At 59.3% G+C, this 27843-nt stretch overlaps 1 protein-coding gene across 12 annotated transcripts; it reads right to left on the bottom strand.

Moving 5' to 3' along the window:
* Positions 1-27843, bottom strand: IL17REL (interleukin 17 receptor E like). Of its 12 annotated transcripts, XR_009054810.1 has the most exons (17): positions 27742-27843; positions 24082-24115; positions 10107-10256; positions 9833-9942; positions 9444-9558; positions 9140-9184; positions 8738-8874; positions 8545-8616; positions 8409-8463; positions 7784-7947; positions 7671-7715; positions 7370-7427; positions 7036-7199; positions 6734-6814; positions 6439-6496; positions 3252-5365; positions 1-3142 (listed from the first exon to the last, which is right to left on the bottom strand). XR_009054810.1 is itself a non-coding variant. In XM_057742992.1 (16 exons), the coding sequence occupies exons 1-16, from the start codon at positions 27841-27843 to the stop codon at positions 5340-5342; spliced, it is 1416 nt and encodes a 471-aa protein (XP_057598975.1). In that variant the 3' UTR covers positions 1-5339. The 12 variants fall into 12 exon arrangements, 11 of the variants coding, with proteins under 11 accessions (XP_057598975.1, XP_057598979.1, XP_057598978.1 ...); XM_057742992.1 differs by having other exon boundaries at positions 1-5365; XM_057742996.1 differs by having other exon boundaries at positions 1-5365; positions 7117-7199.

Raw genomic sequence — 27843 nt, 5'->3', positions numbered from 1 at the left:
GGGCTGCGCCCAGTGCCGCGCGGAAAACGGCACGTTTAGACGGGCCCACGAAAAGTGTTAGGGAAAGGAGGCGATCGTCTCCGAGTGATACGCAGCCTTTAAAACTAGCGTTAGCGGCGTCTGGAGCTTCCTGGAAGCGGCCCTCGTGGAGGTTGTGCGGGAACCCACCGCTCTTGGCTTTTGGGCTGGAAGAGGGTGAACGTGGGGACCCGTCGCTGGGGGCTGGCCCGGTCGGCAGGCACGGCTGCCCCGAGAGATGCAGATGCCACCGAAGCCCGGGCGCTGCTGTCTGGAGGCCCCACTGCCAGGACCCATCTCCGCACCTGGCCGGCCGAGCTGCCTCCCCTTCCCCTGGCCACCCCAGCTGGACCCCAAACCCGGGCCTCTGCTCGACCTCCAGGGGCAGAGACGGCGCAAGGTCAAGCCCCTCCGCCCTCTGCACTGCAGAACCTGGCTGGCGGCAGCAGCCCACCCCCTCCACACCAGTTATTATTCCTGCAAACTAGAAAGCCCCCAAACTGCCAGGCAGGTAGGGTCCTAGCAACTCTGAGGTATCACCCATTTCTTTGTTCCGGCCCCACTAAACTCAGGGGGTGTCCTCCCGCCCTCCCTGCAAGAACCCTCTCCAGTCGGGCTTCTCCCCCAGGGCTGGTCTTGTCAAGGTGGGTTCCCGACTCAAGACGCTCATGGTCTGAGCACCCCCTCACCTGGCCCGCAGCCCAGTGACAGTAGGTCCTTTCCTGGAAAGGCTCCTCCCCTCCTCAGCTCTGACCATCCCCCACCCCCGTGACCTCAGCCAGCTTCTCCGTTTGCCCACTGTGCCCACGCTGCGGTCTCCGCCGCAACAGCCCTTCTGGCCTTTCCACGGAAACCCTGAACGAGACTTCCAGAAGATTTCTCATTAGAAGCCTTGGAGAACACAAGGCAGTGGGATGACATATTTGAAGTCCTCAAGAAAAAGAAAGACCTGTCAACCAAGAATTCTTTAAAAAGAATTATTTATTTGCTTGCTCTGGGTCTTGGTTGCAGCAGGAGGGCTCCTTAGTTGTGGCATGCAAACTCTTAGTGGCGGCATGTATGTGGGATCTAGCTCCCCAAGCGGGGATTGAACCCGGGCCCCCTGCATTGGGAATGCAGACCACCCATTAGACCACCAGGGAAGTCACAGAATTCTATATCCAGTAAAACTATCTTTCAGGAATGAAAGAGGAAGTAAGATGTTTCCAGATGAGTAAAAGCTCAGGGAGTTCGTTACCAGCAGACCTGCCCTACAGGAAATGCTAAAGAGAGTCCTTCAGGTGGAATGAAAACACACCAGGCAGTAAGTCAAAGCCAGGAGAAGGTACAGAACACAGTAGAGGTTACTGCATGGGAGAATTTAAAAGCTGGTGTTACTGCAGTTTTGGTTTGTAATTCCTCTATTTTTTCCCCTTATGATTGAAAAGCAAATGCCTGAAACACTAGGCATAGATCTATGCTGACGGACCCATGAGAGATGAAGACGCTCTGTGACGACAGCGGGCAGGGCTGTGGATGTGCAGGAGCAGAGTGTACACTACGGAAACCAAGCTGGTATTATTCAAACTAGGTCTTTACGAGTTTAAGATTTTAATTGTAACTCCCAAGGAAGCCACGAAGAAAATACTGGGGAAAAAATACAAGAAAGAGGAAGGACATCAAAATAGCACACTATAAAAATCAACTAAATACCCGAAAAGGCAGTAATAAAAGAACTGAGGGGAAAAAAACCATATGAAACATAAGAAAACAAATAGCTATGGTGGAAGTAAACCCTTCCTTTTCAGTAGTCACTGTGTCTTAAAAACTATGTACTTATTTACTTACTTACTTAGGTGTGGTACCTCGTGGTATCTTTAGTTGCAGCATGCATGCAGGATCTAGTCCCTTGACCAGGGATCCAACCCAGGCCCCCTGCACTGGAAGGTGGATTCTTACCCACTGGACCCCCAGGGACGCCCCTCAGTATTCACTTTAAATGCAAATGGATTAACCTCTCCAGGTAAAAGACGGAGATTGGCAAAGAGGATCCATCTTTGTACACATGCTGTGTACAGAGCTCACTTCACGTACAAAGACACAAAGAGGTTGAAAGTAAAAGAATAAGGCATTCCATGCAAACAGGAATCAAAGAAAGCTGGCATGACTTCATGTTATTATCATACAAAACAGGCTTTATGTCGAGCACTCTTGAGGACAGTTGTTTTTCTGAGATCATGTATGGAATGGACTGTACCGGCCTGGCTCATAGAAAGGGTGAGATTTCTGCCTTTGCAATCTCTCAGTGCTCATCCAATAAGACGGTTTCACCCCTTTCTGCCCGTGTGGGGGGACTCCCTGGGTGTTAATCGTTTGTCCCGGTGGTGCCTACACACGCCCACATCTCCTTCCTGTCTTTGCGTGAGACCCAGCCCACCACTTTACCCCCAAGACCATCTCCTTCCCTTTATCCTGCTCCGATTTCTCTTTCTGAATAGCCCTTTTATGTCCTAGATAATTTACTCTTTTTTTTTTTTTAATGTGTATGCTTCTCTCCTCTGCCTTGGGCAGGGACCCGTGTCTGTTCTGGTCACTGAGGATGTGATACCCGGAAGGCACGACAGAGCCGTGGTGAGCAGAGGCAGCTCAGACTCACCGTGTCCACACGGCAACTGCTGCTGCCGCATTTCTGTCGCAGCCCACGGAGCCCCACACTGAGGCCGAAACCTTGGTCTACTTCACTCGTGCTCCCGGTATCCAAGCCAGGACACCCGTGGTCCACCTGCCTGCCACACGCCCTCACCCGTCCACCTGTTAGAGCCAGGCTCACACGTTGCCAGGACCAGCCTACTGTACCTGGCATTCCCTTCCACCCTTTACATTTGCTTCCCCAGCCGCCTCCCCTCACACCGGCGCTGGGCACCCACGTAAGTTACACGTTCAGCCGTCTGCGGTCCGTGTTCCCTGTGCAAAGCTCAGCTCCGGGTAGGGCGACCGACGGCCCTGTCTGCCTGGGGTTCCAGGCTGAGAATCCTGACCCGAGAAGCCCCGCAGTTCAGGGCAGACGCAGGTGCTGTCCCCAGCCCCGGGGCCAGTGCTGATTGTCGCCAGTGCTGGGACAGGGTGGCACTGGCGAGCTCCGTACCTGCTTGAGGAGTGAACAGTGAGCGAGGCTCACCTCAGTCAAGCCGGGAGCCCTGGCGGGGGCTCCGCACTCAGCCCTCAGCCCGGGGCCTGAGGGCAGCAGCACTTACCTCCCGGGCAGGGGTGCGGACGGGGCTCCCTGCCGGGGGGCAGTCTGACTCGCCAAGGCAGGGGGCCATTGGGCCGCGGGGCTCTGGGTGTGGCTCCAGATCCGGGCCTGGAGGCGGGCTGGAGGGTCCAGCTCAGAACCCGGCACTGAGCGCCCCCTGCACTTGGCGGCAGCACACCGTGGCCGGCAGGGCAGCTGGGACCTGGGCGTGTCCCTCGCCCCCGCCCCGCAGCCCTGCACGTCCTTGTCCTGGAGAGGGGCCCCGTCATGGCTGCGCCTGGGCCTCCGCTTCCCCATGGAGGAGGGCCGGGCCTGCGGCGAGGCCTCCAGGAGCCTGCGTCTGGTCCGTTCCCAGCAGCTCCCACCAGCAACGCCCCCCGCCCCCCACCTTCAGGCGGGCAGGGATTCCTGGGGCGGCCCTGCGTCGGGGCCGCGGTCCCTGTGCGTGGGCCAGGGGGCCCCTGGATGGTCCAAGCATGAGGAGAAAGAACTTGTGGCACCGGGGGAGGGGTCCAGCCAGAGCCGGGACCGCGGTCCCCCATCTCCTCCTATGCCTCAGCGGGGAGGGGGCACCTGGGGCAGACAGGGGTCTCCAGAGGACGGCAAGGAGTCCGCACGTGAGCCCAAAGCCCCAGCCCTGGCCAGGGTAGGGGAGCGGGAGCCCGGGGCTCGAGGGGCGGGGCAGCTCCTGCCCGTCATTGGGGGAGGGGCGCGGGGGGCCCTCAGCCCACCCGCTGGGCGCCGCTCTCCCCTCCCACTCACGGGGGCGGCCCCTGGGGGTGTTGGCGTCCTCAGCCCGGGGATGTCCTCTGATACGGGGGCGGGGTGGGGGAGGGCGGTGGCTCCACCCTCGGCCCTGGCAGCGGTCCTGACCTGCGTCCGTTTAAGGAAGTACAGCGGCTCCGTGGTCCTCGCGCCCCCACCCCAAGGACCCACCTTGCCCTGCAGACCCCGTTTCTGTCCTCAAGGGAAGACGCGAGCAGGTGGACACGTGTTTACTGAGTGAGGGGCCATGCTGGCTGTCCTCCCCCCCACCCCAGTCGGCCAGGGGCAGCAGCCCCCATCGAGGGAGGGATGCCAAGAAGGCCCAGGGGCCTGCGTCCGGCTGAAGGAGGGACAGCCCAGCCAGGGCCTGGAGGGCGGGGCGCATCTGCAGACGGGGCGGGGCCTGGGCTGCCGGCCCGCGTGCACCGGGGTCTCGCGGAGGTGGCTCCCGTCGCAGCTCGGGGAGCATGCCCGGTGGTCCTCGTGAGCTGGCAGGAGAGTCCCGTGAGGGCACACCCAGCCACCAACTGCTGGGTGACCTCTGGCCCGGGACACGGAAGGGACGCTGCAGGGCCAAGGGTCCCCCGTGGTCCCTGAGCACAGATGGCACCTGGTGGCCCTCAGGGAAGGGGACACGGCTGAGAATGGCTCACCTTGGCAGGCGGCCCCCGGGGCCAGTAGACGTGGCCGGCCCCCACGGGCCTGGCCTGGCTGGGGGCCTGGGAGTGGAAGGGGGTCTGAGCTCGGGGGGGGTTGGCGCAGGGTGGGTGCTTGGGTGGCGGGCTTGCCTGGGTTCTTAGCAGAGTCTTTGAAGGGTGGCGATCTGTGTGAGGGGGGTCTGGGGGGCCGCTGCCGTGTGTGGACCTCAGCAGGGTGGGGGGTGTCCTGGCGCCCCAGACCTGGTCAACTATAGAAGGGGTGGGGCCCCGCCCTGCACCGCAGAGAACCCCGTCCTCAGGGCCCGGGGTGCCGGCCGTGCCGCCCCGGTTGTCCAGAGGAAGCCTGGACCAAGCTGAGGCGCGGCAGGCCCGGGCTGGGCCATCTGAGGCGGGGGGCGTCCCACCAGCCATTGTGCGGGTCCCATTCAGGGGGTCCAGGAGGGGCTGAAGGTGCTCCGTCTGACCCGAGGCCCTGGCATGGCCTCTGGGGAGCGGCGAGGACCGTGGGCTGTGCACAGTGGGGTCGGGTGAGGCACGCCCGCCCCTCCTGCTCTGAGGCCTAGGCTTCGCCGTCAGAGGCTTGGGCATCCAGACGCGCGCTGGCCCCTCACCACATCCAGCCGTCGGGCGCTGCCACTTGCTTCTTCTTGGTGAGTCACCTGGCCTCAGGCTGCTGGCCCCTGGGCGGCCGCTGGGGAGAGAGCAACGGGGCACGTGGGCCAGCCCTGCTCAGCCAGTGCCTGGGGCGGCGGCCAGATGCCCCGTATCAGGGGGAGACCTGAGAGCAGCACGCCCCCCGGTGCCCCCACTTGAGCTGGGCCCGGTCACTCTGCCGCTTCCTGGGGCCCTGGGACTCGCCCAACAAGGCACTGGGGCAGCAGCCGTGGCCCCAGGCCAGCCACCAGGCCACCTGGCCGGCAGGTAGGGGAGTCCCGGTCCTGCACGAGGCCCTAGGGGGGCCATCGCCCCTTTGACCTGTGATCTGCTGGAGGCGACTTTGCTGGCGGATGTGACCCAGACTCGACTGAAAAGCTCCGCAGGGGCGGGGGGAGGTGGGGGGACGCAGGTCCTGGGGCATTTCCCGGGGGAGGAGGGAAGACCGGGGCTGCCCAGGAGTTGCTGTGCCTCAGCTGAGCTCAGAGGCCGTTCAAGACCTGCCCACGGGCTCCTTCTCCCAGTTTCCACAGCTGCTGGGGAGGTTCTGCACTTGCAGGTGGGTGTCCCTGCTCCTCACTCCCCCTGTGCTGGCGGCAGCCCCCCACCCTGTCCCTGGCCCGCAGGCGAGAGCCCCCCTTCTGAGCCACACCCAGGCCCCGTAGGGTCAGGGTCAGCTCTGTCTCCTGCCAAGTCTGAGGGCCCAGGAGTCTGGACCTTGGTGGCTGGTGGACAAAGGGTGGGCTTGGGACATCAAGTTCCTGGATACTTGGAAGCAGAGCCCTGGGAGGGGTGGTGGACACTCAGGGAGGAGGACACAGCACCCCTGACACAGTGGGACCCGGGCTGGGTGCTTGGAGGCCCTGGAGGGCCCTGGACCGCTCAGGTCAGGGTGGGGCCGGGCTGGCCTGCCCCCCCTTTGGCTCAGAAGCCTGGCCTGCCTCTGAGGCGGGTGGCCCCTGTGTCTCCTGTGCCGTGTGCCCCACCCCGACCCCGACAGTGGGAGACAGGGCTGCCAGGGGCCAGTCTCGTCCAGCCCTTGGCCTCTTGCGGCCCCCGAGGGCCTGTCCTCCCTGCTCCCTCTGGCTGAGGCCCGGCTCCAGCACTCACCGCACTGGAGGTCGCACAGCAGCTGAGGGGCAGAGAACTGGACGTCGGTCCTCCTGCCCTGCAGGCCGGGAAGGACGGGGGGTGGAGACCGGGGGAGCAGGTCAGCACAGCCTGCAGCCCTGCCCTGCACCGCACCCGGGTTCCCCAGAGGCACCGCCTGGAGATGCTGCACGGCCGAAGGGGCCAGGAGCGGGCCAGGCCTCGGGGGCAGCTCTGGGGAGGTTGGGGGCTCCCCTGAGGTCTGGAAGTGGAGGAGATGGGCGGGGGCTGGGCTGGGCAGGGCAGCAGCACCTACCTGGAGGCAGGTACTGGGTGCACAGGCCTCGTCCCGCGGAATATCCACGAAGGCCACTGCAGGGTCCTCTGTGGGGTCACCCTGGCCGGGGGAGGGGTAGGACATGAGCAGCGGGGGTGCAGACCAGGCTTCTCTGTGACCCGATCTCACATGCACACGTGTGCTCGTGCGTGGGGTGCAAGGGTCTGCCCTCTCCAAAGCACCCCCACCCCCGCCGGGGCTGGCTCGGGGACTGCGGGGAAGGGACGCGGTCTGCCCCCCACCCCAGGTCCGCAGGACGGTGCCCACTCCACCCGGCTCACGGAGGCTGCAGGGATGGAGCTGGCCTGGAGCACCCGGCGGCAGGCAGGGGGCCACGTCTTCCCCTGGGGACACAGGCACACCTGGAAGCGGGCGGGGCTGGGCGAGGAGAAGGCCACGCGGAGGCGGCCCGGCGCGGGGGCCGGCCGGACGGTCATCTTCCAGGCTGCAGGGGGGAGGCGTGAGGCCCAGCGCCGCACCCCATCCTGACCCGCACCCTGTCGTCTTGCCTCCCTGACCAAGAGGCGTTTACACAGCAAAGGAAAGGGCCTTCTCCTGCTGCAGCCACACGGTGCTGGCCCCAGCCAGCCCCCTGCCCGCCCCTGGAGGGCTCACCTGGGAAGCGCCGCTGTTGGAAAGGACACCTCACCCGGAAGCCCAGGCGTGTGGAGAACTGCAGGGAGGCCGGGGGGCGGGGTGTGGCCGTGTGTGCAGGGACGGGGGGGCCTCCCCCACTGCCCTCTGCCCCCCGCCCCCCACCGGCAGACCAGGAAGGGGTCAGAGGGGCTGCTGGGTGGCCGGACCCCAGGGCTGGGCAAGGCACCGGTGGGGGCGCGGCGCAGGGGGGGGGCCTGTGGACGCAGCCCCTCCCCACACCCCGGGAGTGCGCCGGCGGGCTGTGGCCCTGCCCACTCACCTTCAGGCAGAGCTGGGGCTGTGTGTCCACGAACAGGTACCGCACCTGAGGGGGGCTCAGGTCAGGGCCCTGGCCGTCCGCCCCGCCCCCACCCCCCCCCGGGGGGCACTCACCCTGCCGCGCGCGGGCCGGCCGGAGTGCTGCAGCTCCAGGCAGCGCGCGCCTGGCCCTGGGCGCCAGCACAGACTCACACGGCCACTCACGGGGCAGGCGGGCTCCCAGCTCAGGGCCTGGCTCACCGGCTGGTAGTGGATGGCGTCCCACAGCGTCTCCGTGTCTGCGGGGACCCTCCCCCAGGGCTGGCGTCAGCTGGGCGCTACCCCAGCTGCCAAAGGGCCGCGGGACCCAGCCCCTGCTCGGGGGACCGCCGGGCCGGGTCCAGGAGTCGGGCGCCTCCTCCCGTGGGTCTCCGGGCCCTGGCCCCGTCGGTGTGCGTGGCCCTGTCGCTGAGCAGAGCCAAGGGCACCGCGCGCCCCCGGGGAGCCCCTCCGGGCAGCCTCGGCTCCTCCAGGCGGCCAGGCGCCGGCACGTGTGTGCTGGTATGCCGCCGACAGGCGCGCTCGGGCAGGCTCGCGCCCCCCGGGGGGCTTGCCCGACGCACCTCTGGCTACCCGCCGTGGGTAGCAGCCTCAAGGGCTGGGGCTGGGCCTGCCCCGCGGTCTCCGCCCCCCGCGAGTCAGCCCGTCTCCCACCTGCTCTCCCCGCTCCCCTCCTTCCCCGGGGCCCCAGGATACTTGCCGTCCTCAAAGGGGCAGGTCTGGATCCGCACCGCGTCGGGGGTCGCAGACCAGCCCTGCGGGAGGGACTGAGGTGAGCGCAGGGTCCGCCCATCCTTTCGTCCACTCCCGGCTGCCAGGGCCACATCCTCACTGACCTCAAGGCACAGGCACGACAGCTCCTGGTTGTAGGGCAGGGAGACCCTCCGGGAGACCCTGTTCGCTGTCACCTGCAGCGGAGTGGAGGCACGGTGGGCGGGGCGGCAAGCGAGGACCGGGGGTGGGCGGGGCTTGCCAGGGTGGGCGGGGCCTTGCCAGGGTGGGCGGGGCGGGGCCTGGGCCGGGGCTTACCCGCACCGGGGCGCCCGCGTCCTCACAGGTGAACCGTTTGAGGCAGAGCCGCACGTAGTAGTCGGGGCCCCCAGACTCTGGCACCTGTACCAGGACCACCTTGCGGCTGCGGTCCACCCAGTAGGAGAGCTTCCCAGCTGCAGAAGGGCAGCGGGCGGGGTCATGCCGGGGCCAGATGTCACCAGGCACAGGGCTCCACCCGCGCTGACAGCCTGCAGGTGATGACCGCTGCCAGGCCCGGGCGTTCTGGGAGTCGCCCGCCTGAGGACCCATCATGATGTCCCAAGCGGGGAAGGCAGAAGGTCCCGGTGGGAGGCCCGTGGGTGCCTGCAGCCACCTGAGCGTCTTCCCAGGGGTGGGGGGGACGGGGGGGCCGGGTCCCACCTGGGGAGGGGGCCTCACCGAAGCAGGCTGGCACGTGCCTCCCCACGTCCTCGTCGCTGCAGTCTGCGAATGGCAGGGGCAGTGTTGGGCGCAGCCCACTCTGCCCCAAGGGCTGTCCCCCAGCTGGGCCTCTGCCCTTGTGGTTTCCAGAAGACCCTCCTCTCCGGGGAGGCCGCGGCCCCCAGTTAAGCTAAAGGACTTGCTGGGAGCTGTCCGGCGTGGGGCCCTGCCCCCTGCCCTGGGTGAGTCCCACCCTGACTCAGTCCCTGGAGGCTGGACAGCAGCTGTGCCCATGCTACCCCCTCCCCACCCCATCGCCCACCTTCCACATGGTACTGCTGGTCCAGCTGAACCCCGCAGAAGTTGGGGACAGTCCTCAGGGTGATGTAGAGGCTCTGGGCCACGCTCACCTCGAAGCAGTCGAAGTGCACCTGGAGCTGGGCAGGGACAGGTGTGAGCCGGTAGACCTGGGTCCTCTGCCCACCCACGCCTGGCCAGGCCAGCTCCACCCGGCACAGCTGGAACCCAGGGTCTGGGGCGGCTGAGAAGCGGCGCCCATCCCTTTGGCCTTGGGTGGCAGGGTCCCAAGATGGGCAGTGGATCAGGCGGCCGCGAGGGGCGGGCAGCCGGGAGCGGACCAGGGGACAGCTGCAGCTGCCTGGCACAGGCTTGGGGCTGGGCGCGCAGGTCCGGGTGAGCCCCTGGCCTCACCTGCTGCCCCACCTGCGGCTGGTAGGAGGCCTTGGGGAACCGCACTCTCTGGCAGTGTGTCTCCTGGGTGTCCAGGCTCATGGAACAGGCCTCCAGGCCCCGCAGGCTCTCTGCGTGGGGGGAGGGGCCGGCGGGGCCGTCAGACCCCTTCCCTCCCCTCCTCTGTGAAGGGCAGTAGGGTCCCCCTGCCCCGCCCCCCCCCGGTTGTCACGGGGATTCAAGGAGCCCTGAGCCCGCGGCCCCACTTCCTGGGTGTCACCACCATCGCAGTCACCGTGCAGCGTGAGGGAGGCGTTGACACGCAGGAGCAGGGAGCAGCCGCCGGGGAGGCCGCACTTCATGGCGGTGGAGAGCGTCAGGGCCTCCAGGACGGGCCTGGACATGCTCGTCGGGGGCTGCTGGCAGAAGCTGTTGAAAATATTTCCTGGGGAGGGGAGAAGGAGGGTGAGTGCCATGGCTCCTGGTGCCTGGATTCGTCTCTGTGGGTGGTTGGGCGGGGCTCAGGCAGGGGGGCTCTGCACCGTCTGGAGGGGGTCCCCCTACTTGCCCCGGTGCCATCAGGGAACCAGGCCCCTGGTGAGTGGCGGGCACACCCTGAGCCAGGCTCAGACACGTCTGCTGCGAACCGGGAGCAGGGCCCCGCCTGGCCAGCGAAGGGGGGAGGAGCCCCGCCACGGCAAGCTGCCAGGCCCCATGGACTTCAAAGATGAGCGACAGCAGAGGTCTGCTAGGGGCACCCGGGACCTGGCCCCGAGGTCACTGCAGCCTAGCGCCCTGTGGTCAGGCAGGCGGCTGCACTGGCCCCAGTGGCCTTGGTCAGGGCCCCGGAAACTGTGGCCGGACCAATTGTGCAGGGAGTTTTCAGGCACTGGGGCTGAGCAGTGTCTTTGGCCTTGGCTCGGCCAGATTTGCAGACGGACACTTCGAGGTCCGTGGGGTTCGTTCCTCAGGAGCCATCACGCCCCCGGGTGGGGGGGCCTACGCCCCATGGAGTTAGCAGCCCAGGTGCCCTCCGGCACTCAGGGCCGTGGGGTTCAGGCCTGCTGATGCGTCAAACAGGGGAGCAACCCCAGGAGGGACACTGCGTCCAGGAAGGGGGCCCAGGCCCCAGGCAAACACCAGGGAGCGTATCAGGAAGACCAGCTCTTTGGGCTGACAGTCAAGGGGAAGTAAAGGATGAAGGCGTGGGGGCCCGTGACCCTTCCTGTGGGAGGAGAGGGGACACAGGTGGGACAAGGTTGAACTGCTGAACGCGCGTGAGGGGGGCGTGGAGCAGAGGCAGAGGGCGCACCAAAGTCCATCTCGGTGCAGAGAGGGTGACGCAGGAATGAGGGCTCCCCATGGGCCACGATGGCTGAGCACTGAGACCTTGGAGAAGGAGGGGAAGGGGCACTGCGGCCGAGACACGGACCGACACCCTGGCCCATCACTCAACAGAGCCCTGACTGGACCATATCAGAAACAACTCAGACGGCAGGAACTACGACGTCTGAAACATTCCTGGAAAAAGAACCCATCGCTGTGGAGCCCGCTGCGGCCAAGGTGGAGTCACAGGGATGAGGTTGTCCCTCCTGCCTGAAGCTGCCTGGAAACCAGAGAGAACACAGTCTCAGGACCCTGGATGCGAGGAAGCACAGGACGGCGATGCCCGAGGATGGGGCAAGCGGGGGGGGGGCCACGAGGGCCCCGCTGCCTTGAGAGCGTTTCCAGGCGGTGGCAGAGGGAGCGGGTGTTCAGGGGCACCTGGCACCCTCCCAAAGTGGAGAAATGGGGCACACGGAAGTGGCCAAGAGTTTGCAGGACGAGCCCAAGAAACGGGATGATGCAGAGAGAGCAGGGAGCGAGCGTTCGGCAGGGCACGGGTGAGCACGTGGTCAGCACGTGGTCGTGAGGAGCTGCAGGAAGAGAACAAGCCAAAGGAGTCTGTGGGGACAGCATCCTGTCCACCCATAGGGCTGGGACTATCTCTGTTCCCAGCCAGCCTGGAGGCCTCGTGATTCATGGGGCCCGGGGGACAGGGCACGCGAGCGTCTTGCTTCTGTAGGAGAGTAAGTAGCCTTTGACGGAGCACTGCTCTGGTCTTGCCTGACAAATCTGGAAAGAAAAACCCCAAAAGATTAACCCATTTCCAAGTAAACTAACTGCATTCCAGTGAAGACTCAAGAATATGTATAAGGATAAAAGTATATATCCAGCACACGACAGGTAAAAATCACCGTGTCTACCATATGAAAGAAAATTACAAGCCATGCAAAGAATCAGGAAAACATAACCCGGAATGAGGAAAAAAAATCAAATAATTAAAACTGACACAGTTACTAGAATTCGTAGAAAAGAACATTAAAACAGTTATGATAACTGTATTCCACATGTTCAAAAAGTTAATTGCAGACATGAAAGATATTTTTTAAAAAACCCAAATCCAGCTTCTAGGGATGAAAACTACAGTGTCTGAGATGAAAAATACATCAGCTGGTTTAATAACAGATTAGCCTTTGGGAAAAAAAAGACTGGAGAACTTGACATAGCAATAGAAAACACCCAAAAGTAGATGGAGAGGGATGGCGGTGATGGTGAAGGTGTGGTGGTGATGGTGGTGGTGATGGTAGTGGTGGTGATGGCGGTGGTGGTGATGGTGGTGATGGTGGTGGTGGTGGTGGTGGTGGTGGTGGTGACGGTGATGGCGGTGGTGATGGTGGTGACGGTGATGGTGGTGGTAATGGTGGTGGTGGTGGTGGTGATGGTGGCGGTGGCGATGGTGATGGTGGCGGTGGCGGTGGTGCTGGTGGCGGTGGCGGTGGCGGTGGCGGTGGTGGTGGTGGTGGTGATGGTGAAGGTGGTGGTGGTGGCGGTGGTGATGGTGGTGGTGGCAGTGGTGCTGGTGGTGGTGGTGATGGTGATGGCGGTGATGGTGGTGACGGTGATGGTGGTGGTAATGGTGGTGGTGGTGGTGGTGATGGTGGCGGTGGCGATGGTGATGGTGGCGGTGGCGGTGGCGGTGGTGGTGGTGATGGTGGTGGTGGTGGTGGTGGTAGTGGTGATGGTGAAAGTGGTGAGGAAGTAATAGAGCACTGGGGAGCCATAGGACAACTTCAAGTGACCTAACATGTGTGTAGTTAGGGTCATGGAAAGAATGCAGGAATGAAAAAACTTGAAAAAATGTTAGAAAAATTTCAAACTTGGTGAGAACTATAAACTCACGGATCCAAGAAGCCTGATGGATGATAAGAAATATTAAGAAATTACAAGGCACACCATGATCAGTTTGCTTAAAGCCGGTGGTAAAGAGAAAACTGCAGAAGCCACCAGAGGAAAAGACATGTGATGTGCAGAGGAACCAGGGTCAGGAAGGTGCAGACTTCTTTCTGGGAGCAACGCGAGTGAGAAGATGATGGGGAGAGAGCCTCCAGAACTGAGAGACAAAACCCACCAGCCTACAAGCCTGCCCCCCACCACGTGCGCATGGCCAGTCCTCAGCAAACATGCTGGGGGCTCAGCGGGCACAGGATAGTCTTTTCAGCAAGTGGTGGTGCTCAGCTGTGCGTCCACAAGCGAAACAACATGTCTTAGTCCACACCTTTCACAGCATAAAAGTTCACCCCAAATGGACTGTCGACCTCAACGTCAAATTAGAACTATGAAACTTTTAAAACAAAACGTATTTTAAAAAAGTTCTGTAATCTCAGGTAAGGCAAAAATTTCTCAGATACAACACTGAAATCGTGACCCATAAGAGAAAAAAATGGATTAATCGGATTTCATCAAACTTTAAAACTTCTGCTCTTTGAAGGACGGTGGTAAGGGGTGAAAAGACAAATCAGAGACTGCGGGAATATCTGCAATCACACACCTGCTGAGGAACTTGGTTTCAGAATCTAGAAAGAACTTTGCAAGTTTGGTAATAAGGACACCAACAACGCCGTGTGAAACGGGGGCCCTCCTGCCCTCAGCGCAGGAGGCGCAGACAAGGGGAGGGGCTGCCTACTTCCGCCGTCCCCCCCCCAGATTGATGGAGACTTAAAAAATAATAAAACCAGCAAGTAGTTGGCCAGCCTTTTATTATCAACATGTGCTGGCAGCTCTAAACAACGTTGTTGATAAAATCCTCCCCGCTGGCCGAAGAGCTAAACGATCGCCTGCCCCCGGCCCGGCCCCGCACTGCCTCCCTGGCCCACTGTTGTCTTGGACCTGAGGTACCTAAGGTGTGACCACTGGGTCTGACCACTGGGCAGGAAGGACGACCCAGAGCCTCCTGGGGGGACAGCACCCCAGGGCTGTGGCTGGAATCGGAGGAGAGGCCGCCTGCAGGAGGCAGTGAGTCCCTGTCTGGCCACCTGGGTTCGTGGTCAAGCCCGGTGGGTCAGTCACGTGACATGGGGGGGTGGGGGTGAGGAGAGCTGTGTCCCCAAGCCTGACATTTCCTTGCCAGGAGGGCCATCCTCAGAGCCCACGTGCAGCCTTCTCAAAAGAAGCGGTTGTGCTTGAGAATCCTCTCTCCATGTGCGAACGCTTCCTCCTCTATGCAGAAAATGAGAAGTCTGCATCTTTTGACCTTTTCTGGAAAAAAACAAAGACCTATTCCAGCCAACTAAGAGAAAGATCAAAGCCAGAAAAAAAAAAAAAAAGTAGAGCCATAGAAGAGCTTACTGACCATGGGAAATGATGACATGTACAGTTAAGTATAGTGGGTACAAAGGAGAAGTTGCTTGTTGTAAATAAACGCATAAAAATAAGAACAGGCTCTTGTCCTAAACTAAACTCACAAAACAGGAGAGAGTATATAGAAGAAAGTGAGGCAGGGGAATTCCCTGGTGGTCCAGTGCTCAGGGCTCCGTGCTTCCACTGCCGGCGGCCCAGGTCCAGTACCTGGTCGGGGAATGAAGACCCCACAAGCCACGTAGTGCGGCCAAAAAAAAAAAGTGAGGTGGAAACATTCTAAATTATTTGTGGTTCAAAATGGGGAAAATAATTCATTGTTCCTGTGTGGAAAGACTTGTGAACCCAAAACTCATCACAGATACTTAAGGAGAAGTAAATACATTTGGTCTTATTTAAAGATTTAAAACGATCATAGAGCCTCACTAAAAGAAGACCTAACCGCTGTATTTTAAAAAGGAGAAACATGAACTCGAAAGGAAGAAGTGGGTTACGAAAGGAACAGTGAACACAGGAATTGGTAAAACATGGTGGTGAATTTAAATTCATGTTGGCAGGGCAGCAGGAGAAAGCAGGACTCCTGTGTGTTTAAAAACAAGGCAGGAGTTTCGTTTCCCATCCTACCGTAGCCACGGAGTTTGGACCAATTCTACTGAAAACAACTAACAATGCTGGAGAAAAAAAAATGCTTAAAAAAAAAGTAAAAAAGAGTAAAAAAAAAAAAAAGAACACGAAAACCTCTTAAAAACCTGTGAGAGATGACTTCCCTGGTGGCTCAGTGGTTGGGAGTCTGCCTGCCAGTGCAGGGGGACACAGGTTGAGCCCTGGCCTGGGAAGATCCCACATGCCACGGAGCGGCTAGGCCCGTGTGCCGTAACTATTGAGCCCATGTGCCGCAGCTGCTGAGGTCCACACACTTAGAGCCCGTGCTCCGAAACAAGAGAGGCCACCGCGGTGAGAGGTCTGCGCACCACAGCGAGGAGTGGCCTCCGCTCACTGCAGCTAGAGAAAGCCCGTGCGCAGCAACAAAGACCCAATGCAGCCAATAAATAAATAAACAAATTAATTAATTAAAAAAACAATACAAAAACCTGTGAAAGCTGATAGAAAAATCAGGCTCCCCAGCACAAAGCCTGAGGGAGGGCAGAGGGACGCAGAGCACAGGAAGCTGCGTCCTCGGGGGACTTTTCGCAGCCGGGATGCTGAGGGCTCCAGGAGGTGGGGCCCAGACCAGGGAATCCCAGGGCTGCCCGGGCATGGTAAGGGGAGTCCGGAGAAACGTGCCCCTCCGCGAACCCCGGGGCAGGGGGGAGGGCAGGGACAGTGGAGCTTCCTGGAGGGCCCGCACCTCCGGGGCCCTGGGTTCCGTTTCCAGCCCTGGTCTGCACCCCCAGGAAGATCCAAGAAACTTCAATCGATGACTTAGTTAGAAACGGTCCTGAGAGTCACACGTCACTCCCAGGTTCCACTCAGAAACAAAGGGGAACCTGGTCTGGGGGAAGGCGCCTACCTCCCAGGCCACGGGGAAGGCCAAGAATCATTTCTCAGGGGCATGGAGCAGACTTTTTTCTGTTGGCCACACTGCGTGGCTTGTGAGATTTTAGTTCCCCAGCCAGGGATCAACCCCGGGGGGCAGTGAAAGCATGAATCCCTAACCACTGGGCAGCCAGGGAATTCCCTGGAGCAGACAGGTTTAGAGACAAACAACCCTGCTGGAGAAACAAAGCACCAAGAGAAAGAGCCAGCAGAGCTGCACCGTGGACGGGCCCATGGAGTCCAACAGGTCAGGCATGGACTGCAGACCAACCTGCTAAAAGGACAAGCTTGAAAATACATGTGGTGAGGAAACTACAAAGAGGGACCTAGCACATTTGAAAGAAACAAATAGAATTTGTAGAAACAAAACCCACAGAAACAGAAATTTAAAATGCAGTAGGACTTCCTAGGTGGCACAGTGGTAAAGAATCCGCCTGCCAATGCAGGGGACACGGGTTCGAGCCCTGCCCTGGGAAGATTCCACATGCCACGGAGCAACTAAGCCCGTGTGCCACAACTAAAAATAAATAAATAAATAAAATAAAATAAAATGCAGTACATGGTTTGCAGAGCAGGTTGGACATCACCGAAGAGAGAATTAGTGGGAGAAAGATCACAGTGAGTGATACAGAGGTCAGCAAAGAGACAAAAGGACGGAAAATGCAGAAGAGAGCCTGAGAAATATGAAGAAGGAAGTGAAATGCCTCCGGTGTGTCCGTCAGGGTTCCAAAAGGAAAGGAGAGAGAGCAGGGGCGGAGGTGATGTTTGAGATGGCGGCTAAGTTTTCTAAGGCTCACACAGAAAGTGAAAGTATGAGCCCACCCCACTTATGAATATAGTTGTAAAATCCTAAATAAAATTTTAGCCAATTGATTAATAATATATTAAACATGACCAGATAGGATTTGTTTTAGGACTGCAGGTGTGGTCAACAGTAGACAATCTATTAGTAAAATTCACCTCATTAAAAAGATTAAAGGAGGAAAATTGTATGATTATCTTTATAGACACAGAAAATTTTCATAAAATTCAACACCTACTCATGATGAAAGAATGTTTATCAAACTAGGAAAAGAAAAACACTTCCTTGTCTAGATGGAGGACAACTGCTCCAAACGCCCAATGAACCTAATACTTAATGCTACATTTTTGGGAATCACGGCCGTTTAATACCAAGACTAAGACGATGGTTCCCATTCAACATTGTCCTGGAGATCTGAGCCAATTCCATAAGGACAATAACAAGCCTAGGTTATAAACTATTATTTGCAGAATATGTGCTTATCGATATACGAAAACTTGAGACTCAGTGGGAAGTCTACTAGAATTAACAAAGAAACTGTAACAACTGTGTTGGATACAAGATTAACATACAAAACCAGCACTGCTTTACACCAACAAACACCAACTAGAAAATGTAGTAAAATAAGGAAACCATTTACAGATCCTTCAGCCTCCAAAGGGCTTAAACAAATACTGTGAAGAAGACCTCACCAAATGGAAAGGTATACCATGTTCATGGCGGGAAGACTCAACTCTGATGTCATTTCTGCCTCAAACTGATCAAGAAATTCAATGCAGTTCCAAGCAAAATGTGTGATACTGTGATTTATGTTACAAAATATATATGTGGTCTTGGTCCCCATTTCTGGTGCAGAGCTCCTAAAGGCCTTGGAATTTCCGAAGCCATGAGTGGTAAAGGTGTCTTTTGTTATTTATAACAAACCTGTTTCAACCACACCTAGTTTGTTAATAAGGTCATTTTTAGGAGCGCCTAAGGATGGTTGCCAGGGAAACCAACCCTGAGATTAGAGGGTTGGAACCATCCGCTCCACCCCCTAGACCTCTGGGGAAGGGAGAGCGGCTGGAGGTTGAGTCCATCACCAATGGCCAGTGACTTAATCAATCATGCCTACGTAATGAAGCCCCCATAAAACCCTGAGAGGGTTCAGAGAGCTTCTGGGTGATGAACACGGGGAAATGCCAAATCAGGGCGCACAGACACTCCTCGCCCTGCCCCGGGCGTCCCCTCCACCTGGCTCTTCCTGACTTAATCCTTTGCTAATAAGCTGGTACTCTAGCAGGTAAAATGTTTCCCTGAGTTCTGTGAGCCACTCTAACAAATCAATTGAACCTGCGGAGGGAGTGGTGGGTGCCTCCAATTTAAAGCGCTTTGTACTGGTGACACCTGGAGTTTTGATTGGCGCCTGAAAGGGGGGTGTCTCATGGGACCCAGCCCTTCCCCTGTGGGAACAGAGGATCTCTCCAGGTAGGTGGTGTCAGAACTGAGTTAACTGCTCGGCGGTGTTGAAAAATACACGCATTGGAAAATGCCCGCGGAAACGTTCAGGAAATTTGACAGTCAAAAATTCCTATTGAAGATTTGAAGGCGTATAAAATGCTAAGACCTTTTAAAAAATCTTTTTATTGTCAAAATGAAACTTAGATACTGAAAAGCACACCAAAGACCCTCTGTCCCTGCATTTCTGGCAAATCAGCAGCGGGACCCAGAGGCCGGCTCCTGCTCAGCTCTGAGTCTCTGGCGGGGCTAGACCTGGTGTTGACCGCCTTCATGTCTTGTCTGGACATTGGCCATGGTGGACGTCAGGCCTCACGAACGCTGGATTCACTGGGAGAGGCAGGAAGGGATACGATTATTGCCGTTCTTCCTCCATGTATTAGCTCCAAGGGAGCATCCGTAGAAGACAGGCAGGATCAAGGCTTGACTCTTTCCCCTCATTTACCCAGTCTTCAAGGTGAGCAGCTCCCGGTCGGCCACAGAAATGAGCAAATCTTTTTTTTTTTTTTTTCCCAACACATCACTGTGAGTGCATGGGTCACGTATGGGCTGTAATTCACTGCAGTGCTTATTCTTGTTTGAAGCTCAAACACTGTCCTCTTGGCTAATGGGAGCCTCCTCCATCTGGAACAGCAAGGTGTCCCAGGCTCTTCTTGTACATTTTCTGCCCCAGGCTGGAAATCAGTCACTTCTCTCTGAAGCCCTGCCTGGTTTATTTTGCTGAAAAAAGGTATTTCAAGGCCACAGCACTAGAGAGGCTTGGGCCTATGAGTTGGTCATTGGTTCTAGGATTTTTCTGCGGACAGAGGGGCATCGTATTTAGAGCAACATCTCATGAGGTGGTACTTATGTTACCAACTCAGAGGAACGGTTTTACCTTTTCTACATGACATCTGCATCTCCTTTCTTCCATGCTCGATTCTCAAGAACCGGGGAGAACAGAAGGACAGTATGTGCTAACTGCCGTTTGCTGCACTGCACACCCCATACACCATACACAGCATTAACCACTGGGGTGACGGGGAACAGCAGAGATGTGCCTTTGCGCAGACTTTTCTCAGTCTCTCCCCATTTTTACGGCTGTTCCCTGTCTGCACTGTCAGAGTGTGCAGCGTGGACACCACACTGTCTTCCTTCCCGCACGTAGTCTCGGTTTTGCAAACAGCCCGGTGTTAAATTCTCGCCCGTTCCTGATCTGACCCCTCCGGTGGTCCGGTTCCTCAGGGGAGTCCCAGGAGGGCCCATGGGACGAAGCTCCATGAGTCCCTGCCTGCTGTCCTTTTATACTTGAAGGTCAGTTTTCTATTACGGAAATATATTTGATATATCACACTGTGTAAATCTAAGGAGTACAACATGTTGATTTGATGTGTTTATATATTGTGATATTTTCATTGTAGCAAATGGCCCCCATCAAGTCATGTAATCCTCGCTTCCTTTTTTGTGGTTGGAATGATGAATCTCCAGCCTCTTAGCAAGTATGGTGATTATAATACAGTATTCGGTCTATATTTGTGGTCCATTTTCTTCTAGTGTAAAACGTCACTGTTTGAAAAGTCTGATATACTTTTCTTCCCATTATAAACTGTAAAGCTCTTTTTGCCGAGATGCCCAAAGACTTTTCTCTCTCTCTTTCAAATGCAGCCATTTTACTAGAATAACTTTGGATGTTAGGTATTCAGGACTGATGTTCTCGGGTTCATGGTTTGCCTTTTCAATATCTAGTGTCAAGAGAAAAACTGTTTGTTCTTCTTGAACTGGAGTTCTTAGTGTTTGTTCTGCTGCTTGGGTTTTCTTTAGGGTCTCATATCACCTGCATTCTGGACGTTCTTTGCCTGCTTGCAGCGTGTAACATTACTCACACACCATTTTATCTCTTTTTAAATTTCTTTTTGATTTTTTCTTTTCAAATTTTACACGTATTCTTTTTAAAAAATTGAAATGTAGTTGATTTACAGTGTTGTGTTAATTTCTGTTGTATAGCAAAGTGATTCAGTTATACGTATAGATACATTTTTTAAAAAATTTTTTTCCATTATGTTTTATCACAGAATGTTGAATATAGTTCCCTGCGCTCTACAGCAGGACATTTCTTTTTTTTTATAAACTTATTTTTTTGTAATTTATTTATTGGCTGTGATGGGTCTTCGTTGCCGCGCACGGGCTTTCTCTAGCTGTGGAGAGCTGGGGTCACTCTTCATTGCGGTGCGACGGCTCCTCGTTGCCGTGGCTTCTCTCGCTGCGGAGCACGGGCGCTAGGCGCGCCGGCTTCCGTAGTTGTGGCGCGCGGGCTTCGTTGCTCCGCGGCATGTGGGATCTTCCTAGACCAGGGATCGGAGCCGTGTCCCCTGCATTGGCAGGCGGATTCTTTACAAATGGACCACCAGGGAAGCCCCCTCTTTTTGATTTTTAAAAAATTTCCTCCTTTCTACCTGCTGTTTCTCTCAAGGCATCTACTATTGGCTCTATTCACTACTTCTAACGTCGTCTCCATTTCTAAAATGATTTTTTCCTTCATTTCCAACCCCGCGTTGTCACCGCATCTCTGAACGTTTCTAATTTCTGCGCACACCCTCCTTTAACGCCTTCTGCCCTCTCCTTGAGGATTCTAAACCACTCTGAAGCGAACCGTCGCGGCGGTGGGGTCTCAGGGTGCTCTCCCCTTGCCGGCCGGGGGAGTATTCTGTTCTGGATTCTCTGTTATTATCATGCCTGGTCTGGAGCGTGTGCGCGACGGTCCCGGGTTGCCCAGGTGGGCGGCAGTGCGGTTTCGCAGAGCGTCCCGCGGAGCCGGGGCTGCGATGCTGGCGGCACAGAGCTCCCTCTGCTGTCGCTCTTGGGTAGTGTTTAAACGCTGGGCGGCCCGCAGTCAGTTTCCAGGCTCTTGCAGCTTCGTCTGCCTGCCTCTGTGGCTCTAGACGCCACTCCGAGCTTCTCTGTGTGGGGCCGTCTCCTAGGGGTCCCTGCACCCACCTGCTGCAGGGGTGGGCAGCCCCTCAGGGGGCTGTGTGCTTCCCAGCGATTCCCACCACCTGTCGGGTTCAGACACCCCCCCACCTCCCTCGGCACAGACGCTGCTGGCCCTCCCGCCTGGGGCTCTGTGCTTGTCTCTGGGGTCTGGGAGCGTGGACTCCACGTCTGTTTTACCTCCTCATTGCTCCTGCATCTGAGGATTCAGGGAAGCCACAACCACACCATCATCTCCCAGGACAACTTAGGAAAGAAAGGACCAGAGGTGCTCGCCCAACCAGAAATGAGTATCTGGCTGAGGTCATGTGGACTCAGACTGCATGGCCTCGCGCAGGAGCAGAGAGGGCTCAGGGAACCACGGGCACAGTGTGGACGTCTGACCGGGGTGGGGGACGTCCAGTACGCGGTGCAGCCGCAGCGGATTTCCAGGTAGCAAAGATCACACTTGGGTTCCTACCTCACACCACACACAGAGATACAGTCTAGATGAATCAAAGACCTCAATCTGAAAAACAAACCTTTAATATAGAAATACAGGAAACACAGGGAGAAAATCTCTATGACCTCAGGATTGGGAAGTGTCTCTTAAAAGATCCCCCAAATCCACCAAATCCATGAGACGGGGAGGCCTGCAGAGATGATTCCATCAAAACTGAAACCTGTGATCCACCTCGAGGCTGAGACAGAGGAAGTGGGAAGGACTCTGACCACACGGTGCCTGCACGGCAGCCCAGGACATGCCGGCCCCGGGCAGGTCGGTCATGGGAGGAGACCACATGGGTCTCAGTGTCGTCAGAGACACGCAAACCGAGACAAGAGTGGGGGGAAGCCTTGGCCTCACAAAATCTCCCCGTACCTGCCAGAACCCGCAGACGTCACGAAGCCAGAGAACGGCCCCCGCAGTGGGCAAAGCACGTGGGCACAGGCCAGAGCCTCACCCCGGACGCCGTGCTGTATCCTTGCCTGGCGACCCCCACCCTCCATCCTCCCCAGTCTGCAGAGAAAGAGGCCGGGTGGAGGCCCTGTACTGTCACCGCTCTGACCAGGGTGAAGGGGGGGGAGGGGGAGGAGGGAGACCGGGGAGGCCCCAGGGCTTCCCAGAAGCCGAGGGCCCCTCCCAGCACCCCGACCTCCCCCAGGACCTGCCCTGCCACGTTCCCCGTCTCCCCAGCACGCCCGGGGCGTCCTGACACCCCACCCTCGCCCGCAGCTCCGTGGGGGAGACGCCACGGATCTGGGGTGAAAGGAGAGCGAGAAGGGAGCCGGAGTAACCCGGGGCCTCTCCGGAGCCGCCGAAGGGTGACCAGCATGGAAAGCGTGTCGCAGACGGAGCGCGGAAAAACTTAAAATGAGGATGGAAGAGAGGAAAGACGTGGAAGAAAGGAGGGGAAGAGGAACGCTGAACCTGGGAGGGAAGAAAACCTCGCGGAGGGTCAGAGGCAACCCCTCCTCAGGCACCTCCACCAGGACGAGGACACAGCTCGTGAAACCAGGGCCCGACCGGCGGTCACAGGGCAGGAGGCTCGGGGGGGCGAGCCGCCCGACCAGGGACCCGTCACGGAGCCTGGCGGCCCATTTCAGGACAAGCATGGACAGCGGAGACGCAGGGTCAGGGGCGAGGCTGGAGACTGAACTGCGGGCGTGGGGGGCTGAGAGGACCGCGGCGCAGCCATGGAGAAAGGCAGCGGTGATGGAGGCGGCGATGGAAGGCAGATGCGCATCCCAGAGCCCGAGGCTGCACTCCGGGAGGGGTAGAAACAGTCCCTCATGTTATGAAACCACATCCGCGTGGGGGTCCAGGAAAGGGGGCGGAGAACGGGCTTCGCAGGGCCCGGCTTGGACGAGGGACGGCCTGGGGGCAGAAGGAACCCCGCAGGCCCCTCGGCAGAAACGCCCGGGCGGCCTCTGGGGAGAGTCCAGGGGCAGAACGGCCGCAGAGGTCACTGCCCGCTGGTCAGACAAACCAGCAACAGGGGAGACGGCTTGGGGGGGGGGCGGCGGCGTGCTCCTGGCTCAGGGGTCAGACCCCTGTGTCCTCGTCTCACTCCTGAACCTGGAAGGGGTCCTCGAGGAAATAACATCTCTTGAGATGAAGAAACATTTAATTAAAGTGTGGCCATGTCTTTAGTTTTTCCTATTAAAGTCAAGTCAGATTAAATACTTGTTTTAAATGACATAAGGTAATTTCACTTTTATAAAATATTTCTTATCTGTTTATCCCACGAACAGTATATTTGCCTACAAAAATGTCTAGAATAATGTTTTCCTCATGTAAACAACATTTATTTCTCTATGGGGCTATGGGGTAGATTTATTTGAACTTTCCTCCTCATATATTCTGCATCTCTTACGTCTCTTTTAACAAAATATAAAGTGTCTGCCAAGACAATAAAGCTATTTTTTAAATGGGATCTCGTTTTACAACGGGCAAAAACGCAAAAGCGTGATAAGAGGACACGGGGGTTTCCACATATTGTTGGTGGGGGGTAAACTGGCGTGGCCACTTTGCAAAGCAATAACTTTCAACAGAACAGGAACAGGCGACTCCCACATCCAGGAAGCCCACGGCTGGGCGTGACGGGGGCCTCGCCCTCCTGCCGCAGGCGGTGGGCAGCGATGGGGGTGCTCTGCTAGGTGAGGTGGGCGGGGAGGCGAACCGTCGGTGCACGGCAGCTCTTCCTGCACGGGGAGGGGAGAGCCTGGCTGCTGGGGGACAAGGTGAGCGCGGACCAGACGGGCAGCACATCCTGCCACACACACCCCCCGCCCCGGCCTGAGATGTACTCACGGTTCCGGTTCCCGCGGCTCTTGCAGGGGAAGCCCTGGGGACAGAACAACGAGAGGGCGTGAGCGGCGGCCTGGCTGCCTTGTTCCCCCGCCCCAGCCCCATCCCCGCTGTGACCTGGACCCCGTGGACCTTTGGGCGCCCAGACCACAGGCCACTTCCCGTGCTGGCACTCGAAGCTCCCGCAGCCCCCCTTGCGCCGTTGCGGCGTGGGTGCTGGGGTTCAGGAAGGAAAGAAAATGGGCAAAGGTCTCGGCCTCGGAGGGGCCGACAGGCCGAGCTGGGGGAGACCTACGACCTCAGTAAATGACATTTTATGTCAGATGTTGAAAAACGTGTGGGAAAATAAGCAAGGGGTCAGGAGGGCAGGGGCGGGGACCCTGCCCCGGGGTGGCTGGTGGCCGAGCTGGGTCTGCTGTGGGGACCTGACGCTCGGCTTCCCGAGGGGTCGGGACCGGGGACCAGGCTCAGACACGGCCCGTGGGGGAAGGCGGCCGAGGTCCGGCCCGCGGAGCCCGCTTTGGTGGGTGGGCCGCGGGGCTCCACACAGCGTTCTGGGAGCCGGAGGGTGGGCACCGAGGTGGCAGAATGCAGGCCAGCAGGGGGCTCGCTGCCCTGGGCCCGAGCTCAGCCGCAGGGGGGCCTCGGGGGGCCCCGGGTGCTCCAGCAGCTGGGGGTCGAGATGCAGACCCCGGGCTCCCACCGGCACAGGCGGGGAGACGGAGGCGTGGAGGGCGTCGGCTCCGGTGCCCGGGTTTGCGGGGCAGGCACGCCTGGAGGGTCCAGCTCCAGCCCACCCCCTTCTAAATAGCCTTTCATTTTGGAATAATTTGAGATTTATAGAAAACTTGCAAAGATACCCCCAAGGTGTACCCAGTGACCCTGACGTTACTATCTCCGTAACTGGGTGTCACTCGGCCGAGTCCCAGACTCTGGGCTCCGCCCATTTCCGCCCAGGTGCCTTTTCCACGCCAGCCTTTTATTTTTTTACTTCTTTCCCCCGGCTCCAGCCTTTTAACTGTCACCCCTCACCCACCCCATCTTCTGACCACAACGTCTCCCCGAGACGCCGACGCACCCCCTTCCGTCTCCAGCTGCACACACCCCACTGAGGGGACCCTGCGGCCCTGCCCACCGCCCTCGGGGGCGAGGGGCCTGACTCGGGGGCTGGCCCGGGGTGGCAGGAGGGCTCTGCCGGACAAAAAGGCTGCACCCACCTGGGTGCCCCGCCCAGAACGCGACGGAGCAGGCGGGCAGAGGGCAGAGGGCAGGGGGGGCCCGTGCAGCGGGGCAGGAGCCAGCGGAGGCCCCGGCAGACCCCGCAACGCCGGGCGGCCACGCTTGGGCCGCAGCCCTGAGCGGATGAAGGGGGCAGTGCCTGGGCCCCTGGCCACTCTCACTCCCTCGAACAGCCCCACCCCACAGCATCCTCCATCCTGTGGCCTAAATCCACCCCCCCCTCAAGCTGGTGGGGGCTGAAGGGCCCTGGGCCACTGCCCACCCACTGGGGACCTCCTGCTGCCCTCGTGCCTGAAGACCACACGGCCGTGGCCCCCGGGTTTCTGGTGGGGGGTGCCGTCTGACTGTTGGACCTTCAGAGCCCAGAGCCCCTCTCCGCCCTTGGGGACCAGCAGGCGCAAAGGTGGAGATCAGACAGCCCCTGTGGACCACGGCGCCCAGGGACCTGGCATCCCGGGAGCAGGGGGTGGGGGACACGGGAGAGGGCTGGCCCTGGACCCTGGGGCCCTTTGTGGGGGTGGGGACGGAGAAGTGGCCACCCCAGCCCTCTGGGGTTTTCCGTTGTTGGGCTTCTCGGGGCTTCCCGGGTGAGCGGGTGGGGGGGCATGTGGGGAGGCACCCTGGGGCGGGGCCTGGGCCCTCACCCCGCTGCCCTAATAGGCAGGGGGCAGGTAGGTGCCCTGCGGTCATCTGTTCCCGTCCCTCCACCCCTGCCCCGACTCAATACTTGCCGAGGCCCAGGAGCCCCTCCTGGGTGCAGGACGGGCTGCAGGGCCTCCAGGCAGGCACGGGGTCGCCACAGGCGCCTGCGGTCCCCTGGCTCCACCCCCAGAGGCAGTCCCTCCGGCCACCCTGGGCCTTTTCACCCCCCCACCTCAGACCCCTCCTCCCGAGCTGCGATGCCCCCCATCCAATGCACCCCCTCCACCAGCGGTCCCCAGGCCTTGCAGGCTCTCTGTCCTGCTGCCCTGCGCCCTTCTCCCCAGCCCGGAGCCAAAGTGGCTGGTGCTCCATGGCCAAGTCCAAAGTGGTGCCCAGGCCGCTCCCTCCCCGCGGGGGGCAGCGGTGGGGGGGGTCCTCCCTCCTCCTTCTGTCCAAGATTCCACCTCCTCCTCCTCCTCACAGCCCCTCCCCCACCACCCAGGCCCACCCCAACGTGGGGGGAGGCCCCAGTACACCTCTGCGGGCCTCGCCCTGACCTCGGCTCCCACACCCAGCTGCCTCCAACACCAGCTCTCGTGTCTGATGGGCTTCTCAAATCCCATATTTTAAAAACGAATTTCCTCCCTGAAAACTTGCCCTCCAGACCCCATTATAGGAAACACCCCCCCCCCGTCAGCCCAGGGGCTACAGCCACACTTTCAGGTCATCTTGGATTTCTCCTTCCCTCAAGGTCTGGGATGCCCTGTCCTGCCAGCTCTACCTCCAAAGTCCACTCCAACGCGGCCCGTCCCATTCTCCATCTCCACGGGGCGGGTCCAGGCCACCACCCCCTCCCACCTGAGCCCGACTGTTTCCTCTGCACCCACCAGCTCCCCCCAGGAGCCAGAAGAACCCCCCCATGGGTCCCTGCACCTTGGATCTGAGCCCAGCGTCTGAGGCCCTGCCTGACCCCTGGCCACCCAAGCCCACTCTGTCCATCCGTGAGCTCCGTGGACCCTCTGCTGGACGTACTTGCAGACCTCGTGGAGCTGCCTTTCACCCTGACCGGAGGTTGGGTGCCCCCACGTGTCCCACGGAGGTCCAGGCGCTGCCCTGAGAGGCGCACGAGCCCGCGTGCCGGCTGCCCTCTGCTCAGCTGTCACCCCCGCCTAGCACCCCGGGTCCCCGCTGTCCCACACCTGCAGGAGGGCACACAGCCGGTGCCCCCAGCCCCTCTCCCAGCGGGCTGGCCCGCACGCCTCGCACGGGGGGAGCTCCCAGGATGAAGGCACACTCTGCGGGCAGGTGCTGCCGGCTGGGACAGTGCAAGTCCCGGGACACCACCTTTTCCGAGCCACATCCTCGCCCTGCGGCTCCTTCCCGCCCAGGATGAGCTCGGAGCCCACGGCATTTCCTTAGCGGAGCGTTCACACAAGCCCAGACGCCGCCCGGAGCCTGACAGCACCTTGGATGACAAAATGGGCTGTGAACGTGGGAGGGGCTCTCGGGCTACCCCCCTCCCGCCCCCGTGCAGCTCCTCAGAGCGGGACAGATCACAGGTGTGTCAGCACCCCTGCCCCCCGGGCTCCTGGCAAAAGTTTCCCAGAGCAGCATGGCAGGGTCAGGCCACCACCTCGCAGGGATCCCCAGGCCCCCGGGCCCCTACCACGCACCACACAGGGCCCGGCTCCCCTCCCCTGTGCTGAGGTGGGGACGGGCCAGTGCCCACCTGGAAGGAACCAGGGCCCCGGCGAGAGGAGAGCTGGGAGGGACAGGGCTCACCTGGGAACAGGAGAGGCCACATTCTGCGACCCTGGGGACCGCCAGGCTCTGGCAAGCGCCCCAGGTCAGGGAGAGGAAGGCGACGGCTGGCCCAGCCAGCAT

Source organism: Hippopotamus amphibius, chromosome 7 (genome assembly GCF_030028045.1).
Source record: "Hippopotamus amphibius kiboko isolate mHipAmp2 chromosome 7, mHipAmp2.hap2, whole genome shotgun sequence".
NCBI lineage: Eukaryota > Metazoa > Chordata > Mammalia > Artiodactyla > Hippopotamidae > Hippopotamus > Hippopotamus amphibius.
The sequence above is the reverse complement of the archived record's forward strand: the minus strand, read 5'-3'. Positions and strand labels throughout refer to the sequence as shown.

Bases quoted from the DNA above. Each gene is read 5' to 3' on its own strand.
- IL17REL (XM_057742992.1), bottom strand. From the start codon at position 27,843: ATGCTGGCTGGGCCAGCCGTCGCCTTCCTCTCCCTGACCTGGGGCGCT. The intron at 8,617-8,737 runs GTAAGCCCCGGC...ACTCCGCTGCAG, and splicing joins ACGCGGGCGCCCCGGTGCGG to GTGACAGCGAACAGGGTCTC. The intron at 5,366-6,438 runs GTGAGTGCTGGA...CTCTCTCCCCAG, and splicing joins GCTGTGCGACCTCCAGTGCG to CGGCCGCCCAGGGGCCAGCA.